This window comes from Eublepharis macularius, chromosome 5, assembly GCF_028583425.1.
Source record: "Eublepharis macularius isolate TG4126 chromosome 5, MPM_Emac_v1.0, whole genome shotgun sequence".
Taxonomy (NCBI): Eukaryota; Metazoa; Chordata; class Lepidosauria; order Squamata; family Eublepharidae; genus Eublepharis; species Eublepharis macularius.
Window position 1 is genome coordinate 60,289,395 of NC_072794.1, and position 18,740 is coordinate 60,308,134.

Sequence of the window (18,740 nt, forward strand, 5' to 3'; positions counted from 1 at the left end):
ACATCTGAAGACAGGAGCTGTGACTCACGAAAACTCATACCCTACCACAAATTTTGTTAGTCTTCTTTAAAGACATTCCAGCACCAGGTCAAAACTGAGCATTTTGAGTGCTTTTGAGATCTGATTTGTTTGTTATTGATGGATTTGCTGCTGCTGAGTTTGATTATTTCAGCTGTTTTCAGTTGATGTTTTGGTTTTCTATTTTAGACTGTTGGAATTATTTACTATAGATTAGATGGCCCATGGGCTGCTTCATTAGAAAGGTAGAGCATAAATATTTCAAGAAATAGTTTATCAGGTAAGGAGGCCAATTTTAGTGACAAATTTCATATTTACATTTTTATTGGTGCTTTAAATTTGCATTGTAATACATACATACATTTTATAAGATCATGAGTTCCTGGTGCCTTGTTACTTTCAAATTTGTCAATTATTCCTAAAGAATAATTTTAAACTTCTAAAAATTACTGTACTGCATTTTTCAATAGAATATTTTTTGTACTGTTTACACCATTCATTAAAACAATAAAAGTATTTGACTTGGTTCTTCAGATATTCTCCCTCAAAACGGTTGTTGTGGTACAGACTTCTGTAACAGACTGATGCAAAGAATTCAGACAACTTCTCTGCAACCTCCTTCTGAGCTACTTGAGCAAGACTTTCTGTCCTTTATGGTGTAACAACAACACACAAACTTGCTGGCTAGCCACTTTCTGACATACTTAAAGAAGTCCATCTGTCTCCATGTCTTGAGCAAAGCGCTCCCAGTTCCCTTTGTGCTTCTATTGTAATAGCATCACATGCGTTCTGCCAGTTTGTCCTCCTTTTAGCTCATTTGCGCAAGAATTCCACTTTTCAAAGGAAACCTTTTGAAATAAGAATTCTCACTTCCCTGCGGTGCAGTCCAAATTAATTTGCAAGCAAGTACGGATGTCCCTGATGGGACACTCTAAGGGAGACGCCACAGTCCCACGAGCGACAGCGTCAAAGCCCAGTTTCCCCAGAGCGCACCCTCCTGCTCGAGGTGCGGCCCCGTCGCCTCCTTCCACGGTAGAAAAGTGATAAGAGAAGGCGAGCTCTCGGCGCCGGAGGCAGAGCTGTTCGCTCCATCGCCTTTGCCGTCAGCGGAAAGCAGAGGCCTGCACACTGACCCGCAGCGCACCTCAGCTGAAGCAGCTGCCTGGAAAGAAAGGCCTCGGCATGGAGCTGTTGCTAAGCAGCCGGGGCGGCGCGCTCCTCTTGGCGGCCCTCCTCCTGCGTCTCGGGTTGATTTCCGGCGCGTGCCCCTGCGAAGACCCCTCGCTGTGCAACCCCATCGCAGGCACCCGGGACTTCGAGGTGCGCCCAGGCAGCGGGTTCGGGGTTTTGCGGGCGTGGAGGAGAGAGGTCGTTAGCCGGGCTTCAGTGGGGGTGTGGGATCTACCGGTGTGATGGGACATTAAGCCTTTTCGTTTCTCGTCCGTAGTTTTGCCCTCAGTCTTGCATTGCACTTTTAGGCTGCAATTCCGTTAGAGCTTCTGTGATGTAATAAAATCAAAAAGAGTCCAGTAGCACCTTTAAGACTAACCAATTTTATTATAGCATAAGCTTTCGAGAATCACAGCTCTCTTCGTCAGATGCATGGAGGGCAAGAAGAAACTGGTCAGATATAGAGGAGGAGAGGGGAGGGAGGAGTAGATGCAAACAGCTCCTTAGAAATTCTTTCAATTTTTAATGAGATTAATTAATTTGGCATGGGGGGTGAGGAATGCTTAATATAAATCTATAATGTTCCTGATGAAGGACTTGTTGGTTTTGCCTGTTTTGGTAAAGAGATTAGTTTAAATTAGGTTAAATATTGAGTGTAAATCTGTCAATATTAGGGCTGCATGTGCCTCCAATGGCCAGCAGGAGAGAGAAAAAATTTAAATTGGCAACAGCGTGACATCAGTTCCTGGAAAAACCAGAAGTGATGTCATGCCTCTCTAGGAATCACCAGAAATTCTGTTGTTTTATGGTAGAGTTTTTGGTGATTCCTAAAGAGGACCGGCATCAGTCCTGAAAAAAAATTTTTTTCTCTCTCCTGCTGGCCATTGGAGGCACATGCAGCCCACGCTCAACATTTAACCTAATTTAAACTAATCTCTTTACCAAAACAGGCAAAACCAACAAGTCCTTCATCAGGAACATTATAGATTTATATTAAGCATTCCTCACCCCCCATGCCAAATTAATTAATCTCATTAAAAATTGAAAGAATTTCTAAGGAGCTGTTTGCATCTACTCCTCCCTCCCCTCTCCTCCTCTATATCTGACCAGTTTCTTCTTGCCCTCCATGCATCTGACGAAGAGAGCTGTGATTCTCGAAAGCTTATGCTATAATAAAATTGGTTAGTCTTAAAGGTGCTACTGGACTCTTTTTGATTTTGCTACTACAGACTAACACGGCTAACTCCTCTGGATCTGTGATGTAATAGGTAGACAACAGTTTTTCCATACCCATAACATGAGAAAGCTCCCCCCACCTGTTAAATTTCTGCTTGCTCGTAAAGACAGCAAGCGAGGCTCTCAATGACAAGGCTGAGTGAGTCATTCTGTTCCTCAGCTTTCTTTTAAAAAAAACTATCGTGCAAACTGAGGCACGGAAGAGGTTATTTTTTTTTAAATTGCCCTGTGTGCTAGCAAAAACAAAGTTCATTAATGTGAAAATAATCGTCTTCTCCAGTATCTAGAGCAATGGAGATGCATTTATGTATTTAACGGTGTTTCATCTGTCCTTTCTCTCCCCCACAACAGCCTAAGAAGTTTATTTATTTTATTTTTTAAATAAAATTTTAATTTAAAAACAGCAACAATCATATAAGTAAAAGCTTAGAAAGAGCCTATTAATTATTATGCATCTAAACTCTGATTTGCAAAGAGAAAGAGAAAGGAAGCAAGGTTTGAAGTGCATATGGAGGTGGAGCTTTTGTTGTTATTAATGCTAGGAAGGAAGGAGTTAAAGAGCCCTTTGGTAGTGCCTTCAAACGTTGTGTAATTCCAGATATGTCATTGTTAATAATTAATTCTGGCAAGGGATTATCTGTTCAAGTGTACTCCTGAGCCAGTGCTATCTCAGTACTCAGAACTGTTTGTAGATCTAGAATACACACATAACCTGCATTTTAGATTGTTTTTAAAAACTTCAGACTAAAGGGATTATGTAAAGTATTGTGTATTATGAAGGACGGTTGCACAGCAGATGCAAAGGTTTGAAAGGCTGACTAGTACTTGGTACAGCTTTGCTTAACGAGCATCTATATAATAAAAATATTGTCCTGTCTGTTTTGTATTGGATTTGAGGGGCGCTCAAACACACATACATTTCCTACCTTTCCAGATATGTTTTCTGGGGGGTAATCTATATGTAAATTGCAAATCCTCCTAACAGAAGTCCAATGAGGAGAGTTGAGCAATTTTGAATGGAGAAGGGGAGATATTTATTTAAATCATTTGTATGCCACCTTTCTACCAAAAATTCACTCCCTAACGGTTGCCATCTGTTTCCTGAGAATAAAAGGCTGAACTAACATCTCAGTACGTCTCAAAGATGCTACTGAAGAAAAGGTTTACATTAATAATGCCCATCCTTTTGCTGTAAATTACCGCTGAGTTTGAGTTAATCTCTTTGAGATAGTATTGGTGAATTTGAACTGATAGGTGCAGTCAGAATTTTTTTAAAATGTGAATTCCCATAATCTAATGGACTGAATAAATATCTGAAGTTGAAACTCTTTATCCACTTTATGATGAGCAATGTACTATTTATGATTTAGAATACTCTTTTGGCTTTGTATTCTGCCATGACTGTGTAGCAGGATTCACATTGGGCAACTGTCAGGGCTTTCCTGTCATTTATGTGAAGTGAGGGAAAGAGAACTAGAAATTCAGGCTGTCAATAAAGACATTATTCTTGCTTTGCCTTTGCAGGTTTTTGTGTTTCAGGTTAGTGGGAAGTCTTGGAAGTTCTATGACTGGTCACAAATTACAACTGTGGCAATTTTTGGAAAATATGACCCTGAGCTCATGTGTTATGCTCATTCAAGAGGAGCCAGAGTTGTTTTAAAAGGTATGTTCTAATCAGGCACGGTCACATGGATCTTTGAACACAGCCTAATTCTATATATGTTTACTTGGAAGTATTATTTGTTCATAGAACTATACCCAGCCTCTTGTTATATTGCACTGTATGTGGGTCTACCTTTGTTCAGAACTGCAGTAAGTGTAGAATACACAGACTAGATTTTTATATGAGACTATAGTTTCCCTCTCTTAAAATAATTGTAGTGGCTTCCACTTTGGTTTTGGACATTACAGAGTTGAAGGTGACTTCTAATGCGTAAGCAATATGGCACCAGGCTAACTTAATCACCTGCTTACATATGAACCTGTCTGTCAGTGAAAATTTATAATACAAACTGTTCTCCAAGTGTCCCTGTCACCATAATTTCGGTAGGCTGTACTGGAGAAAGGTGGCACCCTCTTTGCCAAACCCCTCCCTATACAAATTCTCCTGATGCCTATGCTGTCTTATACATGCTAGGTGAAATCCATCCTTTTAACCAATATTTTGAATCATGAGTAAATAACAGAATTATTTACATGTGAATAATTTCAAGTTATCTAGCTCCATTCATTGGTCTAGATATTAATAAAATAGCCTGATTTTATGTATTCATTTATTTACGTCATTTATACCCTGCCTTTCTCCCCACTGGAGAACCAAACTGACTTACATCATTCTTCTGCCCTCCATTTTATCTTCACAACGACCATGTGAGGTAGGTTAGGCTACGTGACTTGCGAAAGGTCACTCAGCATGTTTCCATGTCAGAGCAGGGATTTGAAGCTTGGTCTCACTGATCCCGGCCAGACCCTTTAATCACACTGGCTCTCACTGATGAAGAATTCTGGAGTACTGAAAAGCTTGCACAGCTTTTGTGTTGTGTTATTTTGGTTGGTCTTAATAAAAGGCATGATATGGCTTCTGGTTTTCAATTTTTTAAATATTTTATAGTTTGTTTATAAATAGATACTGGGTTATACATGGCCAGGCACAGGGAGTGTCAATGCTAATGCCTCAGGAGCTTGCCAAATTCCATTGCCCAGGTCAGTGTCGATGGAATCATCTATATCCCTTGGTTGCTTGGGTAAAGAACAGAATTTGTGTGACAAGCAAAATGGTATTGCAGGCTGCTGCCCAACACACATGCTGAGAGTTATCTACCCTTGCTCTATAACCGCCCATGATAATATAAAATCACTAATAAAATCCAATGTAACAATAAAAAAACAATAACAAAAAGGCAATACAATGAACAGATCTGAAAACCTTTATGATAGAAAAGCAGAATATAAATTCCCTTAATAATGCCCTGCTGCCTTATTTATCATCTTCTGATATGTGGTTAAGCCAGGAACCAAAGAAGGATCTATGCTGGATGTTGTTGGTGTAAGATGAATACAGGCTGAAAAACATCATCTATACAGCTAGAATACAGTTGGAGCCAATTGCAAGTTAGATACCACTTAAGTCACAGAAGCTGTTTCCCTCATGGTGAGATGACATACTATCACAGAAAGCATATGTGTAGGTGTGGATAATTACCTAAGTTTTTGACTACCCTCCCTTTCTTGCTGGCTGATGGAAAGCTGGGAAGGACCTGTGAGCTCAGAGATCTAGAAAAATATACATGTCCCAGTCTAGTAAAAGAGGTATTTGCTTAGAAGCAGCCTTCTACATGTGCGGTTGAGGTTACTGTAGCTAGATATACATTCACCCACACTGTGATGCTCATCTAGGCCTTATTGAACTGGCTGGATGGGTTGTATTGATGCTACAGTGTTTATTTTATTTCTGATTATTATAATTAAATGAGTGGGTAGGACTGCAATTCTAAGCATACTTACCAGGAAGAAAGACTTCTTGATCTTGGTGGAAGTTACCGCTGAGTAAAGAGGTTTAGGAATGGTGTGGAGGGGGAATATCCATATGTTTTCTCCCTTAGAGCAAATGCAATAAAACCCTGTCATCTGATAACCATTTGTTCTTTAGGAGATGTATCTGTAAAGGAAATTGTTGATCCTGCCTTCAGAACAGCATGGATAAACCAGAAAGTGGACCTTGCCAAAAAGCAGTATATGGATGGAATCAACATAGATATTGAACAAGTTGTGGCTAAGTCTTCAGCTGAATACTATGCATTAACTGCTTTGGTTCAAGAAACAACAGAAGCTTTTCACAAAGCAATTCCAGGATCTCAGGTGCAAACAGAACATATTACTGTTCTATAAAAAGGGATTTAAATCCACACTATGAAATGTGACACGTTAATGCAGAGATCCCCAACATTTTTGCACGTGTGGATACTTTTTGAGAAAGGGTAGTGCATGCTGTCACAAAATGGCTGCTTCAGGCGGTGAGGCCAATGATTAAAATGTCTTTTAGGGAGGGGAAACAACAATAAAAATGACTACCACGATCTCCTTCTTGTTTGTGAAAGAGACATTGGTTGGATCCAGCTAGTTTTTTCACTCAGTATTTCCAAATTTTCCTTACTGCCTCCTTTGTCTTATATGACTTTTGTCAGTGCAGGATCCATGATCCCCAGCATAGCCGTTTTGAGTGGTCAAAGTGCTCCCCTCCTCCTCTTGTCACTAGTAGAAAAACGAGTTGGCGCGAACCCTCTATTTTGTTTTAGTCTCTAAAGAGAGGTGAGGGTTTTCTCCTTGTGTAACTACGGGGAGAGAAGTTGGTAGCAGATGTGTTCGCTCACCTGGATGTTTTGGTTCACAAGCTATTTGGAAGTTGCAGTCACCACAAACAACAAACCATTTGCATTTGAACAGTTTGCATATGTTTTCATTTGTGCAAAAGTGCTGATTGTGCAAACATCCCTTTTCTATGACTTCCTATCTTCCATTCTTCACCATTCCCCAGTCCCATCTGCTGTTGGCCACATTCATTAAGTACATGAGACATCTGTATTTCACAGTGAATGATTTACAGAATAAACAAGAGTCTTCTGGCTCTTCAAATATTAACATTTTTTATTCCACAAACTTTGTGGTCTAGAGCCCGCATCATCTAAAATATGTGGTTGGCCTCATTAGGCAGACAAACATAAATGAGATTATGAAGTAGGGGAAAGTTGCAAATAGCAGGTTCAGAGGCTCGTAAAATGTAAGAAGTACAAAGCGAGATGTAATAATTACCTTTTCCATACAGATTATTTGCCCCCACCTCAGTGCTGTCGAGAAGCAGTTGTTTTCCCTTGTGCTTGCCTACAGCATTTCTCCAACTTTTCCCTTATCTTACTAAAATGTTATAACAATCTGTGTATCAGGTTGTCCAAGTTGTTTCTTTTTTTAAAAGTAAATGTCTTGCCTTCTGTGGATGCCTGTTGCTTATTCTGAATTTGGGTGATTTCCCCCCACTCCTGCAGGTGACCTTTGATGTAGCTTGGTCTCCAAAATGCATAGACAGAAGATGTTATAACTATACTGGGATTGCCGATTCCTGTGATTTTGTGTTTGTCATGTCTTATGATGAGCAGAGTCAAGTGTGGACAGACTGCATTGCAAGAGCCAATGCTCCATACAACCAGACCTTAACTGGTAAGAACTAGTCCCTGCTATGTACTAGGGAGAACCATTTAACATGGCATTATTACTAGGCTTGTCATTCTGTGTTTGAAATTATCCTGTTCTGCAGTCAACAATCCCAAAATCCCTAATTGAGGTAAGGATTTTTTGTATATATTTGCTTCCTTTGATTTTGTTTCTGTAGAAATGTCATGCATTAAAAGCCATGTTTGGCAGAGCTGCAGTCTGCATTTTGATTTTGCAAAAGTAGACATCTCAATTGTGTTTCCTGTTTTGGCTCAAAGGCAATGTATTTGCTTTTGCAAGTGTTAACATCTATTCTCGCATTGGGTGTTGCTTTCATGGGTAAATAACTGGATAAGTAACATGGGAAACTAAAGACCAAAAAGCTCTTCTGCAAAGGTGTCCTTGCTTTGGGAAAAGATTTGTAGATCTAGTTATATCCTGACTGGTCTTTGATTTGCTGACATTACAAATGTAGCTGGAGGCATGGAATAAAAAATGCAGGTAACTTTTCATTTTATATTAAATTAGGATATGATGACTACATTCACATGGGCATTAATCCAAAGAAGCTTGTGATGGGCGTTCCGTGGTACGGATATGATTATTCCTGTCTATCCTTATCTAAGGTAGACCTGTGTTCTAAATGTATGTTTGTTATGCACTGATTCTGAATAGTCTGTACATGTAGTACTTTGCTATGAACATCTGGCTTGCTTTTCCCCTATTTCTATAAATCTGCCCCCAAAAAGGCTGCGATAGTTAATGACCCTGACTTTAGCAAATGGGATAGAACTGCCAAGCTATTGCTCCTGCCAGAAAATGCATATTACCAGCTGAAATGGTATGGAGAGTTGCACAGGCTTTTTTCAAATTGGCCGAAAGACTGTTAGAGCAAAGCCATCTGCCTGAACCTTGTTTCTTTTTAATATCTGTGGGCTTGCTGAGTAGTCATGTTTCTTTCAGCAGTTCAAAAGCAGTTCACAAATTACGTATTTTACCTGGCCCTGGCCTGGTGGAATGCTCTCTCATTGTATATCCAGGCCCTGCGTGACCTTTTACAATTCCTCAGGGCCTGCAAGACAGAGATGCTCCACTGGGCCTTTGGCTAAGAGCCAGCATTTGGTCTTCTTTTCTGACTGCCATGCCCCCCCCCCCCCCCAGCAACCACCCTGGGCCTAGATCATGGCGATGCCCCTGGTTTTATATTTTGCAGTAGCCTGGTACTGTTTAGAAGCACCTGGATTTTAGCTGTTAAACTGGTTTTATGCTGTTATGATTTAGTTGTATATTCTTGTTGAGCCTGCTTGCGGAAAGGGTGAGGTATAAGCTGAATGAAATAAGATATAAATAAATAAATGGAAGTATTGGCACGGCATAGGGCAATGGATCCACAGCATTGAATAACCCACCTGTTGTTCGATGGCATTCCTTCTCCAGCCCACCTGCTGGGCACCACAGGACGGCATGAGGTGTAGCATGAGTCCTGGCATGATCCAGTGGTCTCTAAGGCCTGCTGACCTGTGCTGGGACTGTAATACCCCTCTACACCTGCACCGATGTTGCTCTTGTGGACCTTAGGATCCTTGAGGAGATGGGGCAGCTGGCTGCCCCTGAAATGTCAGCTCCGGGCAGGGGGATAGAACACACACCTCATAGCCTTCTAAATGTGATTCCTCGTCTGATTGCTCAGCTGCAATTGGCTGGGGGCTGAGACGCAGGGAATCCAGCTGTTCTTCATCAGAGGAGTCAGAGCTGTCTCCAGGGTGTGGCTGCTTCATGACACTCACCTCCCAGCAGCAGTGCAGCCCACAGTAAGTCTGTGAGCCTCTCTTTTGCATTGCGCCAAGTGGTCACACTTGAAAGAAAAGTCGAGAAAGCTGCATCTGCATCTCTAACGTTCACAAACTGTCTGCAAGAGTTAACCTGAAAATGGTGCAAGTGCTGCTAAATTGAATGGTGGCATTTACTTCAGTAATACATGTTACACAGGAGACTATAGGGTCACAATGGGGGGTGACAAACTGGTTAGAGAAGCAGTGTTGGCAGTGGCTGGTTAACCCTTTCGCACCGCACTGTTTGTTCAATCTAAATCATCTTATCACCTGCTCAAAGCTTGTATTTGCTCTGTTAGTGAAAAATACAGGCACCATACCATGCTTTGAACTTTAAATAATACTGATGATGATAGATCTCCAACATCAGTCTTAAGCACATACTGATCCTTTCCACATTAGGTCTTTTAGCAGTGCTGTTGCATTTCTTTCCTGATATCAGGTGGAAGAGGGATCATGAGTGTGCTTCTGTCTGGCACTTAATATACCACCATATTCCCATTACAGTACTTTACAGCTAATGTAAGCACTGCAGTTACCAACCCTTCTCAAATTTATCATTAGAAAGCCAAACGAGGAAGACCATCTTCTTAACTGTTTGCCTACTTTCCCTGCTATGCTTCCTGCTCTCAGCGGCAGACTAATACAAGAGGCTTTCCCCATATTGTACAAATAGGCAAAGCCTTGGGGAAAGCAGCCAAAAATCCATTGCTGTCTTCCCCTTCCTTTTCAAATATGAAAAGGCAAACAACTCCATTTTAGACAACTTCAAGGAGCTCTTTCTTATCTGTCAGTTGTACAATTGCACTGTTGCTTATCAGCATTACTGAAACTTCCCAGCACGGAACAAAAATGTTTGAGGACTCATGTTTCCCCCTCACTGCCATTGTTAGCACAGTAGGTTTGTTGATTCATCATTTTCTGACCTTGTTTCTTCTTTGTAATCTCTCTTTTTAAAAATTAGCTAGTCCTGCTTTTTCTCTGTTGTGCTCTAATGTAATTGAAAAGGTTTTTTTTTTTTTAAAGCAAGGCACCTCCGTGCTGCTTTGGGGAGTGGACTCTTTGGCATTCGCAGGGTATAATGTCATATGGTCCACTCTCCAAAGCAGCCATTTTCTCCAGGGAAACTGATCCTTCTGGAGATCCGTTGTAACTTGGGGAGAACTCCAGGCCTACTCCTATGACAAAATGAGGGCTTTAGGTTAACAGTGGGGGGGAAAGTTAAAAAGGAATCGGGGGGGGGGGAATCAGAGAGTGAAGGAGAAAGTTTAGGAGGAGGAGGAACTGAAAGATGATTGATCACTACTTGGCTTGTCTGTGTTTTGTCACATTTGTAAACTGTATGCCAGATTGGTGGAAGTTAAAAAACTGAAAGGCTGGGGAAAGTCAGTTAGGCAAAGTTGACAGTGAGTTGACAATGAAGAAAATGCTGCTAAGAAAATAGGTCCTGGAGAGTTGGCTAACAGAGAAGTAAAGGTAAGTAGATTAGGTGATACAAATTTAACACACACACACATTACTGTACCTACGCAGGGTATGTATAGGAACAGTAATGAGAGCTAGTGTTCTGTTCTTCCTTTTTTTTTTTGCTTAGTATACGTAAAGTTGAAATTTGTTCTGTTATTTAAATCTTAATTATTTAAATCTTAATTATTAGTTATTTAAATCTTGATTTCTTAAATGGTCTCTCTACCTTGCCACTGGAGTTCGGTTTAACACAGTTAACAATTTTTAATTTTTTAAAATATTAATCTCTGTGTCTACACTCAATTATATTTTTACCATGTTATAGTAATAGCTTCTAGAGTATACTTAAGGGTATCGTTGGGATAAAAGAAAGAAAGAAAACTGCAAATGGTGGCAGTACCCTACATAGAACACGTGTCATCCACATAGAATGCCTGTCAAACATAACCATCATTCAAGTTTATGCCCCAACTACAGATGCTAATGAGGAAGAAATTGAAAGCTTTTATGCAAGTGTCCAAGAAGAAACTGATCATACACCTAAACAAGAGGATCTGATCATCATAGGTGATTGGAATGCAAAAGCAGAAGTCAAAGCAGAATCAAAGAATGGTAGAAAATGTGAACTAGGATTACAAAATAAAGCAGGAAAGTGACTCACAGATAAGTCAAGAGCAACTTGAGAGCACATCACACACACACATGCCTTCGCTCTACCCCCCCCCCCCCAAACTGTAATTAGCCCTTTATTACAGTCCTGGATTATTTGGAAATAATCAAAGAAGGAACCACACTGCAAGACATTTTAAAATGTCATTACAACCAGGAAATGTGAGGAGGATCTACTATCTGCTCCCCCAGCCAGGTGAATCAATTGTGCTTTGCTAGTCCACACATGTTGGTGGGTACTCCAATTCCAGCACGCATAAAACTCTGCCTTACATTTGGGAGCAGTGACATCTGGATTCTCCACAATAACTGTATGAACAGATTATAGCAATTCCTAGAAAACCATTTGAAATCAGTGAAACCTCCTTCATTTAAAGTTGGATAGAATTGGAGAGACAAAAATATTACTTGCCTCCCATTTACGGTCTTCGTTTATCTTTCTAAATATATTTCCTCTTGAGGAATTAAAAGATATGTAACGTGCTTCCTTCATTTCTTCAGGCTCATGTATGTTCCATTGAAGAAGTTTCTTTCCGAGGAGCCCCATGCAGTGATGCAGCAGGACGTCAGGTCCCCTATAGAATAATAATGAATCTGGCCAACAGTTCTATAACTGGTATTTTATGGAATGAAGAACAGAAAGCTCCATATTTTGAATACCGGGTAAGACGTTATATAGATTACTTTGGTGTACTTTTTAAAACTTTAAACTCTTATTATTCTGTGTGAAAATAGTTACACTGGTGCATTACTATAATCCAAAATGTTCATTTCTTCCTTGCTTCCAAAACCCACCAGCATACATGCACGGCTACACAACACAAAACTTAGGTGTCTTCATCATGGTCTTTCATGTGTGTATTTAGAGAAACAATAAAGAAAGAATAAATCAACAAACTAATAATAACTTTAAGAAATAGGGGAATTGAAAAAAGATTAAGAGCAAATCACTAAAAAGGGATAATTTTTCTCCAAAACACTTGAGGGAGGCTCATTATAAATACTTGCTGTATCTTGCTTATCTTGTATTTAAAGAATTAGCTCCCTTGTAGCCAGTTGCATCAGCTACTCTAATCAAGTGTCTATTAAAGAGAGAGTGACAGCTTTCCAATACTACCTTTCTGGGTATCATGAAAACCCAGCCAACTCAGAACATTTGAGCAACAGGAAGTGCTACAGAGCCAGCAAAGGGTCCAAAATCATATTCACAAAAAAACCCACATACAATTTCAGTTGTTTTTCTGTGTATTTAATTGACATAAATGTTAGAGTATAAAAGGAGAGTTATATCAGTCAAAATGCAATCTCATGTTTAATCATTTTTGTCACCGTTGTAGCCCCACTATTCGTCATTTATATAGTATTTTAACTTTACAAAGGGCTCTTTACTGCTTTTGTTGTTATTATTTTCAAAATAATGCTTCAAGGAATCGCCTTTGTTCACATTGTACAGGATAAAAGAGGCTGAATAGGGTGACTTAAGGGTGCCCAGGAAGCCCGTGGCAGAATTGGACCTTGAATTCAGTTCTTTTAATGCAAATTGCAAAAGTGTGTGTATTGAACCACACACTGGATTGGACTTTATACTGTGTCAGCGGAAGACCCTGGAAGAGGCAGCTCTCTCCTTATCTTTCCCTTTGTTCAGCTTCTGCCTCTGGGTGTTAGAAAGGCATTGCCAGGGTTGGGGGACCGATGCAGATAAAAACTCATGCAGAAGAATGGCTGCAATGAGAAGGGAGCAGGCTAAATTGCCCCTCTCGCTTCTTCTGTTGTGCTAGAGGAAGGCTTCCAGCACAGATATAAACAGTCCAATAGACTCTTTAAAGAAGACAGATTAATTCATAGCACTCTTGAGCATTTGACTTTATTTCCTATTTCAGAAAAGACAATGCTACTTGTATGGGTAGGTTTATTTGCCAGTATGCAGTACATCCCTAGCCCTAGTGGATTTTACTTATGAACATGAAAATCTCCAGTGGTGACAGGGTTTTTAAAAAGAATATTTTTTAAACATATTCTTTGTTTCATTATTTTGTAGGACCCTCATGGCACTATACATCAAGTATGGTATGATAATCCCAGGAGCATTTCTTTGAAGGCAGCTTATGTGAAGGAGCATGGTTTAAGGGGTATTGGTATGTGGAACGGGGATTGTCTTAATTACTCTGGAGGCTCTGTGGCACGACAGCAGACAAAAGCAATGTGGGAAGCCTTGAAACCAAAATGATTTCATAAGAGTATGAACAGAGTCACCTAAGGTTAAATTCTTTTAATATACACACATATGTTATATAATTTCTTTTTAAATTTAAGTTTATTAATTTTGGTACATATGTGCTGACAAAATTAGTTTCAAGCCACATCATATATAAAATTTAATATTTCCATTTAATTTTCCATGTTCCCTTCTCCTTTCTTCAACATAATTATTGCAATATCAAATCCTACGTAAAAATTTCTCACAGGCAAAAAGCAATTAATGCATGTATAAAAGAAAAATTTAAAACATAGTGCATATGGAAAACAACACCTGTGAGATTAAAACATATTTATAATTAGGAAAATGCAGATTGTTGGCAATGTCTAGCTACAAATGTAAATATAATGCATAAATTCTGGAGATGCCCATTAACCATAACCCTTCTGGAAGCAAACAGGGATCATGCTTAAAGAAATCACAGGGCATGATTTGCCAATGAGCCCCAAGATCTTCTCTTGGCATTATTTAAGGATTGTGATGATACAGATTCAGTTACAGCTTTGCTAACCACTGCAATTATATGTATTGTGATGATATGGAAATCCTTCAGTAATGAAATGGCAAACAAAGATATCAACTGTGGCACTTTTAACTAAACTGACATAATATGAAGAGCAATGAGTTAATCTCAGCCAAGCAGATTTATAAAGAACAGATTTTATTTCTTAAGTATTACAACCAGGCCTTTTTTTCAGCTGGAACACGGTGGAACAGAGTTCAAGAACCTCTTAAAAATGGTCACATGGCTGGTGGCCCCACCCCTTGATCTCCAGACAGAGGGGAGTTTAGATTGCCCTCCAGGGAGGGCAATCTAAACTCCCCTCTGTCTGGAGATCAGGGGGTGGAGCCACCAGCCATGTGACCATTTTCTCTGAGGACAACCCACTGAGTTCTGCCACCTCTTTTCCCAGAAAAAAACCCTGATTACAACACAAAATATTCTGATTCTGTGTTATATATCTCCTTCCAATAATAAAAACCCAGTTTATAAATGAATTTTTTGCACATCCGGTCACCAATCGTACATCCTTGTATACAACAAAATAAAAAAGCAACAAGATCCAAATAAGAAATGTATCTAATTTCTTTACAACCAAAATCTTGAAATTTAATTTAAATTCTATCTTGCCTTTATGTCACTGCATTATTTTTAGACAAGAAAATGTATTGTTCCAATTATTAAATGTATTCTTACGGTTCTTAATTCTTATTAAAAATTCTAATTGTTATTTTTCTATAGTTCAGCTGATCCAAAACACCACAGCAAAAGTGTTAACATCACAGGCTCCATCCACACATTACAGAGTCCTTGTGTTTGTTAGGGAACAACATGAGGACTTTGTATCACACATGCAATGGGAGTTTTGTGCCTCCCAGATGCACACTGGCTCTCTTTTGATTGTGACCGCAGCACACAGGGAAAGGCGCCTTTCAATTCCAAAAGACTTCTTTAAATTCAAGGCACTCCCTGTGTAGGGTGGCCAGCTCTAGGTTGGGAAATTCCTGGAGATTTGGGGTGGAACCTGGGGAGGGAAGGATTTGGGGAGGGATCTCATTGCTGTTGGCTCCCTTGTAAACATCATGTTACTTACATAGCTACACACATAAGCCAGTAGTGGCTCTACAGGGCAGTTTGCAGGCATGAAAATATGGGGGGGGGGAGCTAAAATAATTTCTCCATGCATTCTGTGGTTGCAAACTGAAGAGATCTAGTGTGCCTCTGGGAGGCACAAAACTCCAATTGCACATGTGCTAAAAAGTCCTTTTGTTGTTTCCCAACAAACATGAATTTTGTAATGTGTAAATGGAGCCATGCCCTCACCTGGAAAGCCTTGGCAAGCCTGATTTTGTCAGATCTCAGAAGCTAAGCAGGGTTGACCTTGGTTAGTGATTGGATGGGAGATTGCCAGTGAAGACCAGGATTGCAGAGGCAAGCAATGGCAAAGCACTTCTGTTAGTCTCTTGCCTTGAAAACTCCACTAGAGGTCGCTATAGGTTAGCAGGGACAGCACTCTCCACCACTATCAGATGGAGCCACAGTCAACTTTGTCAGGGCTTGCCGCAGCTGCCACTGGGCGTGGCACTGGGCAGTCTGCCCCTGATGTCACAGGGGGGGCCAGGGATTCTGCAGGACCCTGCTCTGTGGAAGGAGGGGCAGTATACCTCACCCTGACTCCCTCTCAATCCACTCGCTGGCCTGCTCAACCTGGCCTGCTTACCCCCTGCATCTTCCACCATCTCTTCCTCCCAAGACTCTCCTTCAAGCCTCCACTCTCCTTCTTGCCTTTTCCTTGGCTTCTCTCCACTCCAACTCTGCTCCATCGCTCCTACTCAAACCCACCACCCCAGAGCTCTTCCCAGCCACCCTTTATAGGGTTTCCTTTCTCCACCCTGCCCTCCCTCCAGGCTTGTTCCCTCTCCTGACTGGGCCCAGCTGTGAATTCTTCCAGGTGTTTTCCTCCAACCACTAATCCCTCCTGGGCTCTTTTGCCTTGCTGGCAGGGTGGGGTTGAGTGCGAGCCATCCCCAGCTGAGGGCTCCTTGGCCTTGCTCACGAGGAGCTGCCCCAGCCAGTCTCTGTGCTATTGGGCTTGCCTGGCCTTGCTCACGAGGAGCTGCCCCAGCCAGCCTCTGAGCTACTGAGCTTGCCTGGCCCTGCTCACGAGGAGCTGCCTTAGCCAGCCTCTGAGCTACTGAGCTTGCCTGGCCTTGCTCATGAGGAGCTGCCTTAGCCAGCTTCTGCGCTGCCTGCTCAGCAATGCTGGGCGGGGCTACCCATCCCCTCCCCCAGAATGCCTGTGGCAGCCCCCCCTGGAGAGGCTTGGCTTCTAGCAACTCCTGAGCCAGGCTGCTGTCTTCTAGCCGTGGTGTGGCTCTGGGCTGCAGCGTCCTCTCCCTGCCAGGTAAGGGCTCTGCTTGGGCTGCTGCTGCTGCTGGACCCACCTTCCCTCTGCTATGGCCCTTTCCCTCCAGCCTGCTTAGCCCCCTCTCTTCCCCCTGGAAGGTGGGGCTGGCTGGTCTCTCCTTGCCCCCTCCACCCCTCTGAGGTCCTGGCCTTTTGCCCCTTCCCCCTGGAGTAGGTAGGTTCTGGCCCTGGTTGCCGGCTTGGGGGGTGGAGTTGCTGCCACCCTTTTGTCCCCTGCTGTTCCCTCTTGTCAAGTCTGGGGGCTGGGGCTCAGACCCCGGACAAACTTGTTGTTACCCTTGCATCATTAGACTGATGGTAGCTTCATCAATGTAATTCAAATTGCTGCTTATAACTTAAACCCCAGGGTACTGCAGGGAAGGCCTGCCTGATCTTATACAAATCTAACTGTTCACTTGGATCTTCCTCAGAGAACCCTGCTCTGTGTAAGAGGTGGGTAGTGACCAGGGCTAGGCATGCTTGGTAGTGTCATCACACCTGTGGAATTGTCCCCCTGGAGAGCTTTGCCTGGTGTCTGTATTGTTGGCTTGCAGGCACGAAGCAGGGGCTTTTTTTTTACAGCTTGCCTTTGACTAACTTTTTAGGTTTTGGATTCATGATGTTTATGTATGCTGCTGCTGCTGCTGCTGGTAACGTAGAGAGTATCGTAGAGATGGAAAAATTGACAGAGAGTGCAACTAAGATGGTTAAGGGGCTGGAGTACCTTTCCTATGAAGAAAGACTGCAGAGTTTGAGAATCTTAAGTTTAGAATAAAGATGACTCAGGAGGAGGTACATAATAGAGGCAGGGAGAAAGTGGATGAAAGGGATTTCCCCCCCTCCATAATACTAGAGCTTGGAGACATCCAATGGAATGGATGGGAAATGGATTCAGAACAGACAAAACAAAATACTTCTTGAATAATTAAATTGTGGGATTTACTGCTAGAATATGTAGTGATAGCCACAAGAATGGATGGTTTTAAAAGGGAATTAGATAGATTCATGGAGGATAGATCCATCAATGGCTGTAAATCACAGTAATAATAATAATAATATTTGATTTATATACCACCCTTCAGGATGACTTAACACCCACTCAGAGTGGTTTACAAAGTATGTCATTATTATCCCCACAACAAAACACCCTGTGAGGCGGGTGGGGCCGAGAGAGCTAGAAGCTGTGACTGACCCAAGGTCACCCAGCTGGCTTCAAGTGGAGGAGTGAGGAATCAAACCCAGTTCTCCAGATTAGAGTCCCGCTGCTCTTAACCACTACACCAAACTGGCTCTCTAACTAAAGGAAACCTCCATATACAGAGACAGCAAACCTCCAGTTCTTAGAGATGATGTCAATGGAAGGCCTTGGTCTCTATGCCCTGTTCATTAGGCCTCTAGGATAACTGCTGGGCCAATGGCCACTGTGCAAAACAGGATGCTGGACTTCAATGGTCTGACCCAGTAGGACTCTTTATGGTCTTATGCAAATAATTCAAGACTATAATCTTCGCGGGGTCTATTCACCTGTCTGATCCAGTTATCAGTTTAAGCTTTTCCCTTACCGGACAGCCAACATTTGTTTTAAAATTTAAAAAACGCTACTAACAGTAGTGAACATGCAGTAAGCCATAACCTTAAGCTTATAGATGAATAAAATTATGATGCTGAGTAGGAATGGGCCTCTGTTGTTCCTTGCTGAAAGAACTTGAGGCTGTTTACCTTACTAAGAATAAGGATTGTTTGGCATATGGAAAGCAGAGATCTTCCACTTGAGACTACCACAGAATTTTAATATCCTCTTTCATATTCCACATCTTCTATTGCATGTGGTAATTAATACTACCTTGTCAGCTTTCCAGCTGCAGCATATTTACTGTCTCGCATCTTGGTGTATGGTTAGATTTACTGCTTGGCTTTCATGTTGGAAGAGATTGCAGGAAAAGCTTGCAGATTTACCAAAGAGGATATATTACTAACC

The 18,740-nt window shown here is 41.5% G+C and overlaps 1 protein-coding gene across 1 annotated transcript; it reads left to right on the forward strand.

Annotated features, from left to right (window-relative positions):
* Positions 1-879: 879 nt before the first annotated feature.
* On the forward strand, positions 880-15,061 carry CTBS (chitobiase). Its single transcript, XM_054980084.1, has 7 exons — positions 880-1,338; positions 3,949-4,087; positions 6,074-6,282; positions 7,464-7,635; positions 8,158-8,255; positions 12,099-12,260; positions 13,636-15,061. Exons 1-7 carry the CDS (start codon positions 1,201-1,203, stop codon positions 13,822-13,824), a joined length of 1,107 nt encoding a protein of 368 aa, XP_054836059.1. The 5' UTR covers positions 880-1,200; the 3' UTR covers positions 13,825-15,061.
* The last annotated feature ends 3,679 nt before the right edge of the window (positions 15,062-18,740 follow it).